Here is a 12500-nt window from a genome sequence, read left to right on the forward strand (position 1 = left end):
AGGTCATTAAGCTGCTGCTGTTTTTTATACCTCCCTGGAGAATGCTGCGGTCCGTTGGGCCGGTCTCCCAAGTTTCCAAGCTCTGGGTCGTCTGTAATGATAGCCGTGCACGGGCAGGTCTCAGAGCCCAGAAAACACGGACCAGCCGCTAAACCGGGCCCGCAGCACTGCATCCAGCTGCATACCAGTGGCTTTGCTGTAGCTGGTCATTAGCGTCACCACGCAGTACACGGAGGTTTGAGACGCTGCAGTAGAATCGTCAGGGCGAGTCCTCGAATGCGCTCAAATCAAAATACTTTTAGTTTACTGATTGGAATAATTTCATGAATTTCTAAAATCTTAAAAGTCTTCATAGAACTTCACAAAACAAACAAATTCCAAGTTTTAGGTTGGACAGTGAAATGTCATCCGTCTGCAGCAGAACAGTTTACTTCTCATATTTATTACTGAAGGTCATAATTGAATCGTGTGGCCTACTGGGAGCCAGTTGATGGTGTGATATTGTTCTTTTTAAAAAACCACCAAGCCTCAGTAATAAGCTAACACCATATAAACATTCATACATGAGAAATGAAGCCAAAAACGACACATAGCTAAAAACATGACCACCTTCAGCAGACCGCCAACCGTTTGTCTGACTCCAAATCTGTGTTTTTCCTTTCATGTTTGCCAGATTACATCAACGTTAAAAAGACACAAAAGCATTAGTTTCCCAAAAACGCTGTGCTAAAAACTGGCATTGTTTCCAGTTCAACTTCTTTTTGTTTATTTTAATGAAACATAATTCCAGCCGATCTCTTTTCGCCTTATCTGAGTAAACTGCAGTGGAAGTAGGTCGTGTGCATTCCTTCTGAGTAGGGCTGGGGAGATAATCCGTTTTATTTCAGACAAACAGAGCTCAGATTGAAACACCCTGATATATTTGTGACACCTACTTTTTATGTGATGTAAAAATGGTTTTGTTTGTTAAAGAGCAAGTCACCCCCTACCAGAGTATTACTCCGCTCCCACTTCCTGTTTGAAAAATGCAACAAATGCTGTTGCCTAGCAGACCGAGAGGGCGGAGCCGCTAACAAATACACACACACACACAGGCTCATAACGACATTGTGACATCATATGGTACTAGCTAACGTTCTAGGGTACCTTTTAGCCAGTAGCGATGGCAGATTTAAATTCAAATGCAGTGCAGAGTTTTTACCTGACAACGGCACAACACTGACAGTTTTAGGCAGAACATTAAAATTATAAGTAAAATGCACTAAAGTGCAAAACTATTAACTGCACGTGTCTGCAGCACGATTAGACACACATTTATGTAGTTTATCAGGAAAATAAAGTTGATTTGGGGGTGACTTGCTCTTTAAATGCCACTGAGCATGAGCACTCTCTCTTGGTCTCCTCTGGTGGTTTACATTGATTCTAGTGTGATAAATCTAATTGTGGTCTTGTCTAATCTCCACTTAACAGCTCAACTCTGCCTCCCATTGGTGTTAATTAGCATCAGCAGTCTCTTTAAAAGGTGATCTCTGATGATTTTAGACCACGCACTGCATTCCACTGTTGAGGCCATGGACAGCTCCTTTAGCGACAGACTGAGACACCCAAGATGCAAAACAGAACGCTGCCGTAGGTCATTCACGCCCACTGCACTAACGCTACTGCACACTGGAAGCAAAAGCGTCGCTGAACGGCAGCGGAACGATTTACTCGCGACAACCACTGCACTGAAGTGCACACCGGGGGAGTCTCAGACGCAAAGCGGCTTCTCTGCCTTGCTCCTCGCTCGACTCGCGAGATCACACGATGCCTCGAGACTTCAAAGACTACAGTGTGTTTATGCAATCTGCCATTAAATCAAAAAGAAGTAAATCACGTTGGATATCGTTGTTTGACACCGCTGCACTAGTGGAACGATGCTGTGAGTAAATACGCTGTTAAATCACCTGTAAGCTTCATATATGTGTCATGGTCTGAGGTGAGTGGTTCAGTCATGACCTCTGAGTGCTTAATTGCAGGTGAGTGGCACTGAGGAGCGGGCAGCTGCAGCCAATCTGTCATCTACCAGCTGGTGTATAAAAGGAGCAGGGAGACGACATCACCTCGCCGGATGATTGCTCACTTTGGTACACTCCAACCTGAGATCACAAAGCCAACTCTCGAGTTTTAGAAAGCTTCACACTTGTCTTGAGCTTTTGCATATTTATAATTCCTGTTCCCCGTCTTTAGGTATCCTCGCCATCACCGCCTCATCAGCCATTAACCACGGATCATCTCACTGGACCACGTCTCCCCGCTCAACCTGACCGACCCGCTCTCAGCGACTCACCCTCGCTCACCTGGATTCGCCTCTCGAGCCCGACCCTCACCTCAGGCCTGACCGCCCTAGTCATCCACTAATCCCCTAACTAACTTCCACACTTCAACCTCACTCGGACCCTCGCCTCATGTTGACGGCGCTCCTTCAGTTACCCTTTTCTAATAAATGTTGGGTAACGCTTCCCTTTACAGTCCCCTAATTACTAAGTACTTACATGGTAATTACATAGTAAGTTAAAGTGTATTGTTGTTTCTGAGTTCTTAAACAGTTATTACCATGTAACACAGGTTCAATTCTAGTTTTTATTTTTATTATTCATTCCCAGTAAATACTGCTTCACACAATAGCAATACACTTTATTCCAATTATACACTTTAATTACACAAAAATACACTCTAACTTACTATGTAATTACCATGTAAGTACTTAGTAATTAGGGGACTGTAAAAGGAAGCGTCACCAAATATTGTTTATTACTTTCATCCAGTCTCCATGTAGGATTCTGAATGTCCTGGGTCAGGAAACTAGACCAGAACATGACAATATGTACATGAAATCGCATCACTGCAATACTTTTATTTTGAAAATTACTGGGGATTTGAAACTGTGTGTGATTTCCTGTCTAGCCTTATGTCAATTGCAGTCCTTAATGGATCCCAGAAGCGGCTGGCGGAGAATATGAAACCCGATCTTATCTTTAGCGGCGCGCCACTTCTGGACCTTCTGAAAATCACCACTTTGCTGCAGTTTTTTTTTACTCTCCATCGACTTTAATGGATTCTATTTGAAGCGGTGCCGCTTTTGCTTCCAGTGTGCAGCAGGGGTTAGACGGTGTAACTCCACAGCTTCACTTCTGTCACAATCCTGTTACACGATCACATCAAAGCTGGGCGCACATTTGTACGTCTGTGTCTTTTATGCAGTTTTTTCATGAAAACTTAGTTTTTCTATTTTTACTCTATTTTTATTCATTTTTTGGAGTGCTGAAGGTTACGGTAAAAGCCTAATGCCCTTGTGTATTGTTCTCTAAGTGCAGGTGCTGCCTTAACGAGTGAATTTCCCCACTGTGGGATCAATAAAGTATTTTCTATTCTATTATGTTATTGGATGCTGTTTTAGAAAACTGAAAACCTTCCCTGTTTGTAGTCGGACTTCACATTAATGAGATTATTCATTAAATAACATATTCAGTCATTTTTATCACATCTGCAGTGGTCTCTAGTTTAAGTGTGAGTCTATTTCTGTGGGAAAAAAAGCTCTGGTGCTCATGTTTCAGGAAGTAGATATTAACCGAAGGAGAGGTGAGCAGAGGACAGCAGGATTTGGACTCTCACTCATTATTGTTAATCTTATTCTGACATGTTGTCTCTGATTGGCTAACAGCAACACGACTCTACCACCGACTCTGTTTGCTCACAAATAACATGAACCTAGAGGAGTTCTGCCATGTTGTGGAGTTGCTGACACTAACAGTTAGCTTCTACTAGCTGAGATGTGCTCTGCTCTCTCATGGATGCTAAATCAACAACAGCCTTCCCTGTCGCGAGCGTAAACGGTCCATTAATGCTATTTTTCAGTGTGACGTAGATCTGACTCGAACATTTCCTCGTCTGTTTTCTATCGGCTGCTAATGCAGGAAATAGGGGTGGAAGACTATTTATGTCCAGCCTGCGTGTGAAACTCAGAACGACCGATCATATTTCAAAAATAAGTGAAAATTGTCACTCAGTGAACTTGGTCTTTAAAGAGCAAGTCACCTAGCCTAGTGAACTAGACCAAATTCTTGCTTTGCAAAGTTTGGTCTAGGCACGCTCCATTGGAACCTCCGCAGCTCCTACCAGGACTCTGGCTAGCCAATCACAGCTCTCTAGAGGGGTTTCAAACACATAAAGAGCTGTGATTGGTCCATAATGGTGGGCCAATCATAGTGCTCTATCTGCTTAGTGAACAAATCACAGAGCTTTATCCGCTTTGTGGGCCAATCAGGGCACTCTATATGCCTGGTGGGTGGGATGATGCAACAGAGTGAAACAAGAGTATGTCACATTGATTGTCCAGTGGAATGCGGAGATCATTTGAAAGACAACGGTAGAACCCGCCCCACAACCGAGAGCCGTCAATGGAGCGTGGCCAGACTAAATAATACATTTATTTAGTCTGGCTTGCCAGGCTACAAGTCACCCCCAAATCAACTTATTTTCCTGATAAACTATATAAATGTGTGTCTAATCGTGCTGCAGACACGTGTAGTCAATAGTTTTGCACTTTAGTGCATTTTAGTTAAAATTTAAATGTTCTGCCTGAAACTGTCAGTGTTGTGCCGTTGTCAGGTAAAAACTCTGCACTGCATTTGAATTTAAATCTGCCATCGCTATTGGCTAAGAGGTACCCTAGAACGTTAGCTGGTACCATATGATGTCACAATGTCGTTGTGAGCCTGTGTGTGTGTGTGTATTTGTTAGCGGCTCCACCCTCTCGGCCTGCTAGGCAACAGCATTTGTTGCATTTTTCAAACAGGAAGTGGGAGAGGAGTAAGACTCTGGTAGGGGGTGACGCTCTTTAACAACAGAAACTTCTGGTAACGTGAACGAAGATAATATACGCTCTGGTGTGTCCTGCAGAGTGATGCTTTTTATGTCATGTTAAAGATAATTTTGTGAAACAGTTACGATGACCAAAACCACGTCATCTAAAATCAGACAGGCCCATTTCTTAGGCCTGAACTCTGCTGGAGCTCTTGGCCTTCGCAGCTGGCTCACTTTTACTATTTGACTATGTGACATGTTTTTAGGAGCTACTTTCACAGCCGACTGAATGACTGTAAAGTCCTCTGTTCGACCACTTAAACCAACAGACAGTCCCTGTAGCATGATGATCTCACCAAACGAGCTTCTCTCATTTAAAACCTACACATTTATGATGATCATTTCACTTTATCATTAAAAACATCGTCCTCTAAAGAAACGTAGAAAACCGTCTGACTGTAACACACAGGGGGTGTGAGTATGTGTATGTTTGGATGGTATCCTCAGATCTAAGCCATGCAGAGAGTGGCATTTAATTACTTTCTGACGTAAAGGATGAGGGCAGGCCACCGAAACCACACTCATAACTCTCTCAGCATTTGGCAGCGCCGCTTTACATCTCAGCATCCGCAAAAAGCTATTTGTAACTAGTCCTTAAATAAAATACAGCAGGAGGATGGGAGTTGGGCAAGTGACTCATGATGACAGAACCATCACAAGAAATGGAAAAAGGATTCGGAATGATAAAAGAAATGAGGAAAACACATTTAAAGGAGGCAGGAAAGGCAAGAGGCATGATATTTATCAAGCCCTCTCAATATCACTGAGGCCTAGTCCACACGTAGCCGGGGTTTTTTAAAAACGAATATCCGCCCCTCCAAAAACTTGCATCCACACCACCTCGTTTTAAAAAAAACTCTGTCCACACGTACCCGGATAAATACGTTGTTAAGGACATGCCAGACCTGTAGGCGGCAGTACTTCCCCCGTTCTTAACCTCGTCCTTCGTCTGTGGTCTTCCGCAAGGAGCAGTAATTCCTCTTGCAAAAACAAACAAGCAGAAAGCGCTTGGACAATTGATGGATCGGGTAGTGACAGAGCTTAGCTCTGAAGGCTTCCATGATGTCGGCTAGTGTAAACACAGGTCGCACACGTGATGTCAGCATTTTTTGTCACGGAAAGTGACGTTGCGGACCTTAAAACTCCGGTTTTGTCTGTCCACACGCAGTCACCCAAAACGGAGAAAACGCAGATCTTCACTTTGGCCGGAGTTTTTAAAAAGATCCGTTTTCGTGCGAAAAAACTCCGTTTTCGTGTGGATGACAGGCCAAAACGTAGAAAAATATCTACGTTTTGGCAGATCCCCGGCTACGTGTGGACAGGGCTTGAGTTTCAGTTCAAGGACTAGAATCAAGTCTCTTTGTCACTCAAGTAGCCAGCATTAGGACCAATCAGAGAAAAGAACAACGTGATGCATTCATCGCTAAGGAAAACAGTCAATGGGGCAGTATGCCATACACAGTCGAAGAAAAAGCAAATACATCCCTTTTTTATATGAATGACTCGAGTACCTCCATCTGTTCATGTCTCAAAGAAAAGTCCAAGTCTAAATCGTCCAGAGTTCATGCTGTTTCAAAGAGTCTGAGCAGACACAGCCCACCCAATGACTCCCAAACATAGATGTTTGTGATTGGCCCAGCCTAAAATTCTTACAACCAATGGTAGACCTGCTGAGGACACAATGGAGTGTGGCTACACCAACCTGCAGAGCTAAAGCTTTTGCTACGGTTGGTCTTGAGTCCCAGAGTCTATTAAAACATGGAGATCCATAATCTTTACCTGTAGACAGTTTGATTTAGCGGTTTGTTGTCCCGCTACATGATCAGAACAACTTACATCATACCTGAGAAATGACCTTAAGAGTAGAGCAGAGGACACAGGAGAGTACTCACGTGCAAAGGATTGATTGGTCCTCACGATCTGAGAGAAGGAGAGAGAAGGACAGTCAGCATGTTTCTGACCCGGAGCAGGTTTTGTTCCACAATTTACCTCCAAAATAATAAAAAGCAGCCTCTGTTGATGAAGCGGGTGAAGCTATCAGAATCAAGGAGCAGGTGGCTTCAGGTACCTGTCCCCAACATGATGAAATGCTTGGTGAGACCATCAGATCTACACCATCGTAGAGATAGATGGTAGCCTAGTGGTAGTGTCCACCCTGGGACTGGGAGGTTGCAAGGGCGCCCCCAAGGGGTGGCCATGGACACCCCTAGAAAATTGCTGGCCCCCCCAGGAAAAGCCAGTGTTAACAAATCATATTAATGTTCAGTCAAACCATATATTAATCTTGTTTATTAAAGACAATTGTAAAACTAAATAAAAATATTATAATTAATGAGTAAAGAAATAATCACAATAAAAAAACACATGTTTCTGCTGCTCACCATTTTAAAAAGTTTTTATCTCCATAGTTTTATTTTTTTTTTTGTGTGTGAACAAAAAAAACAGGTGAATTTACCTAAAAAAATACACCTTTAAATTAAATTTGGGATAACATTTTAAATAACTGAAATGTATATTTCTGAAATGTTTGTGTTTGTAAGATTTAAGTAAAATGTTTTGGATACGTACTGTTATTTTAATCAAAACGATTAAAGGCGCAATGCAGCACCTCACCACAGGTCTAAATTGTCTGAAAGTTACCACAAAGACCAATTTGGTGTGCCACCCCAAAAATTTCTTTGGCCCCATCTGGCCACCCCTTTCAAATTTTTCTGGAGGCGCCCCTGGGAGATTGGAGTTCAAATCCCGGTCGGGTCATACCAAAGACTTTAAAAAATGGGACCGAATGCCTCCCTGCTTGACACTCAGCTTTAGGGGGTTGGATTGGGGGTTAAACCAACAAATAGTTCCCAACGCTGCAGCTCACCGCTCTCCACGGTGATGGGTCAAATGTGGAGACGTAATTTCACCGGTGTGTGATGATGACTATGCTGCTTCACAATAACCGAGTCTGTAGGGAGAATATTTTACAGCCGCTCCGCATCTAAACCACTGCTGTGCCATGCTGTGTAACGCTCTTAAACTGACTCGGTAACCAAGTCCCCCGAGAGCTTTCATCGTGGAGGAGACTGCTCCAAGGTCTGCTCCAAGTCCAGATGACAGGCTTGACTATGCCCTCTAATGTGAGTGACCTCTCAACGCTGAAAGACCTCCTGCACACTACAAACACCTTAAACATGACATCCAGCAGGGAAGCGACAGTTTTATTAGACCCTTTTATGCTGTTTCTCATGCAGCTGCTAAAGAATGTTACTTATTGCGTATGAAGGCAAAAATCTTTAGACACATTTAACTTTCCTTAATGAAAAGTAAGTTATATTTCTAATATGTCCTTGTATTACAGCGTGTAGGTGTAAAATACAAGGTACACGTGTAGATGAAGCATTTCTTCAGTGTAACTGCGTCAGTGGCTTTGTTTTGGTTGGACCTGGAGTTTGCATTAAAGCACGGAGGAAATAAACGTGTAGAAAACTAATTATTTAGGCCCAAACATATGGAACTCAAAAATATTCAAAATTCAATGAATAAATAAGACATTATGAAGAAATACCAGACAATCGTGTAATCTGACAATGAAATGATGAAATTACAGCATGTCATGTAAATTCTAAGCTCAATATTATGAAATATTTTCATACTTCTTTTAAAATAATAATGCATTGAACTTATATAGCGCTTTTCTAGACACCCAAAGACGCTTTCACACACTCTCACATTCACACACTGCTAGTGATGGTAAGCTACTTGTAGCCACAGCCGCCCTGGGGAGGTCTGACAGAGGCGAGGCTGCCATTTGGTGCCGTCGGCCCCTCTGACCACCACTAACACAGGCAAGTTGGGTGAAGTGTCTTGCCCAAGGACACAACGGCAGGATACCCCTGGCGGGAGCTGGAATCAAACCCATGACCCTCCGATCATGAGGCAACCCGCTCTACCACCTGAGCTACTGCTGCACCATGTCTTTATTAACATAATGTTTTTTTCAAAAGTCGTTTTTTCATAAGAATCCAAATTAATATAGAGCCATTATTATTTAATTAATTCAGTTTTTATTACATAACGTCTTTTTAACAAAGACGGCTTTTATTTCATAATAATGTTTTTTCCCATGGCTGATTATTTCATAATGAGACTTTACAGCAGAACGTCTCAGTCCGTCAGTCAAGCCAGTGGGTGTGACCTGCAACACCACTGGTTAATCCTTCAATATCGTTTGGTTTTCCTGGATTTCTGCTCACCGTACATGACCGGACAGTTTAAGGTAGTTCCATGGAACAACTTCCTAGGTCAATGGTCATGAAAGATGGCGGCGTTGCCTGAACTTAGTTAAGCTCTGTTTTCTTTGGCGAATCAAATAGTTGAATAGTTTGTCAGTAGACAATATTTTGAGTTGTTTGGATGACATTTTTGAAGCATTTGGTTTGACACTCTGTGAGTGATTGCTTTTGTCTGACTGAATTAGCAGCCAATGACACACTGGCTTCATCTCCTCACGCTTAGACTACTGTAACTCTCTTTTCACGTGTCTGAGCAGAACCTCCCTGAACCGTCTACAGGTGGTTCAGAACGCCTGTGCTCGGCTTCTGACCAAGTCCTCCAAACACACCCACATCACCCCGCTTCTCCTCCAGCTTCACTGGCTGAAAGTCAACTTCAGGGTTCATTTCAAGATCCTGGTTCTGGTCTATAGGGCCTTACATGGACAAGCACCATCTTACATTGGTGGTCTTCTTAGTCCCTACACCCCCAGCAGGTCCCTGAGGTCCCGTGATCAAAGCCTACTGGTTGTGCAGCACCAGGCTAAAGGTCAAAGGTGACAGATCATTTGCTGCTGTGGCCCCCAGACACTGGAACTCTCTCCCCCTGAGCCTGAGATCAGTGGACTCAGTGGTCTCCTTTAAAAAGCAGCTGAAGACTCACTTGTTCAAGCTGGCTTTTGTATGACCTTCTTCACCTCTCTCTCTTTATTCTGCTCTCCCCACCTACTCCACCTTCCTCAGTATCCACTGATTTCCCTCTTTCCTATTCACTCTCTCTCTTTCTTTACATTTTTTCTTTTAAATCCCAATTGTCTATTTTTGCTCATTTTAAATATATTTTTAATCATTTTCTAAATGCTTTTTTATATTTTTACATTTTTTGTTTTTGTGAAGCGCCTCGTGATTTTTTATCTTGAGAGGCGCTATAGAAATGATATTTTCTTCTTCTTCTTCTTCTTCCACCCCGTTAGTCTTGACTGACGGACTGAGACGTTCTGCTGTAAAGTCTCATTATGAAATAAATCAGCCATGGGAAAAAACACTATTATGAAATAAAAGCTGTCTTTGTTAAAAAGACGTTATGTAATAAAAACTGAATGAATTAAATAAAAATGGCTCAATATTAATTAGGATATTATGAAAAAATTACTTTTGATAAAACATTATATTAATAAAGACATTTTAAAAGTATGAAAAATATTTCATTATATTGAGCTTAGATTTTACATAAAATTCTATTTATTTCATTGTGTCTTATTTATGTATTGAATTTTGAATACATTTGTGTTCCATACAAATAAACCCAAACGCATCAATATAAAATCTACTTCATTTCAAATGTTTATCCACTTATTACTACAGTCGATTTTTGCATTAGGGCTCCCATCAACTATGTTAAAATGATTACTCAATCAATTACTTTCAACCATTTTCTCAACCAGAGCACCAGAGAAAACCCACACGGGGAAAACATGCAGGCTGCAGCTAGGATTTGAACCTGCAACCTTCTCACTGCGAGCCAACCGTGCACCATCAGGCAGCCCCAAGGAACCACCTGTTATAGTGTGCACTAGCGTCGTGTGCTCGCGTACTTTAGACTCCTTTGGTCTTTGAAAATTTTAACACTCAGCTGGTTTGAGACCGAGCATTCACGAGCTCAGCTTCACTGATGATTTAGAGCCTTTGCTTCGGTCACGTATTCAACTGAGCTCATCATTAACTAAAGTTGTCATTTGCATTTTTTTACTGTGTGGGCGTCGGAACGGGCGCCCGCACCATGAGAACAAACATCTCAGCTCTGAAGCCGATCTTCATCCGTGTACGTCACACGTCACGTGATCAGGAAGCAGAACATCCATGTGTTAGGAGATCGTTTTGGGCCGTTTGTGTAAAAACAGTGAGGTGCGATCCCAAAATGCTTCTGCCGATCACAATTCAACAACGGATCATGAAAGAACGGATAACGCGAGGATTCTTCCTGATGTAAGAGGCGAGTCTCCTCTTTGTTTTGGTTGTTTTGCCGTCGTCATCATCCTAGCGCGCAACGTTCTGTGACTCTTAAAAAAAACAGTAAAAACGGTGAGAAACGCTGGCAGCGAAGGGCTTTAGCGATCAGGAAACGGCTGGCAGTGTGGAAAATTCACTGCAGCTTTAGTTTGTTTGATTGAAACAAACAAATAAGACATTAAAGCAACTAAAACCTCAATCAACAGATTTTCTTTTTGTAAATTCAAGCAACGGTTGCTAGGTGACTGGCCACTGAGTACGCTTTTTTCCAGAGATGGAGGTGCAGGGTATATTTGTCAAGTGTTATGAAGAAAGGCCCTGCATTAGAAAGTGAAGCATCAGTACAGTGCGTGGGTTCAGGCGGTTCTAAGAGGACCTTGGAGAGTTTGGGCTCGTTTGACCACTACACGGTGTACTTCACACCGAGTAGGAGGTAGCTTGACAGCCTTTTTAGGAGAATGATGATGCACCAGGTAGCCTCTGATTAGAGGCATCAACACAACGCTGTGCTCAAGAGCTCAGCACTTCTCAGCTTGACGCGGGTCAGCCCGGTTCTAAAGTCACCCAACAAAACCTCTCACAGGAAAACCAAAGCTTTGTTTTTCTTATCCGTTCGTCCATGCTGTTCCTCTTGGAGCTACAGTGGGCAATGCTGCATCATTTCCAGATTAAAGTCCTGTAGTTGTCACACATACTGGTGTGGTGAAAAGTGGTAAAGTGGTTGGAGAAAGAACGGGAATATTTACTATCATCTCACACTAAACACTAACAGGAACAATACTCTGCCCTGAATATGCTGAATATGTAGCTTCAGATTAAAAATTATGTGGTACAAGACAAATATATATGATGATGACTAGTGCGTGTCACGTGTGTGTGCACGTGTGTGTTAAGCCCCGGATCTTCTTCAGTCCAAAATCTGCCCCTGTTCGCGACCAAGTATTGAGTGCATAACTGAACATAATTATTAGAAGGTTGATTTTTTTGTATTAAAAACACTTTTCTTTTATTGGTCAGATGAAATATGCAAATTTTTTGAGGTAGGAATTTTGGGTTTTCTTGAGCTGTACGCCAAAATCATCAATATTAGAAACAATAAAAGGCTTGAACTACTTCAGTTGTGTGTAATGAATCTAATATATATGAAAGTCTAATGTTTATCAGTACATTACAGACAATAATGAACTTTATCACAACATGCTAATTTTTTGAGAAGGACGTGTATTTTCATTTTCTTCGACAGTTATAGTGGACTGCCCCATCAACCATGACATCCTTAGGGGTGAGTGCATCACGTTGTTTGTTGTCCGATAGCATGTGGAGACAGTT

The 12500-nt window shown here is 42.3% G+C and overlaps 1 protein-coding gene across 3 annotated transcripts in view; it reads right to left on the reverse strand.

Annotated features, from left to right (window-relative positions):
- LOC107376256 (myosin-10) overlaps nucleotides 1–12500 on the reverse strand; it is a 93190-nt gene that overhangs the window by 41639 nt on the left and 39051 nt on the right. For all 3 annotated transcript variants that reach the window (XM_015945266.3, XM_015945265.3, XM_015945267.3), the window contains exon 4: nucleotides 6798–6825. In XM_015945266.3, the coding sequence (XP_015800752.3) occupies nucleotides 6798–6825 (28 nt within the window). The remainder of the gene's footprint in view (nucleotides 1–6797; nucleotides 6826–12500) is intronic.

Source organism: Nothobranchius furzeri, chromosome 12 (assembly GCF_043380555.1).
Source record: "Nothobranchius furzeri strain GRZ-AD chromosome 12, NfurGRZ-RIMD1, whole genome shotgun sequence".
Taxonomy (NCBI): domain Eukaryota; kingdom Metazoa; phylum Chordata; class Actinopteri; order Cyprinodontiformes; family Nothobranchiidae; genus Nothobranchius; species Nothobranchius furzeri.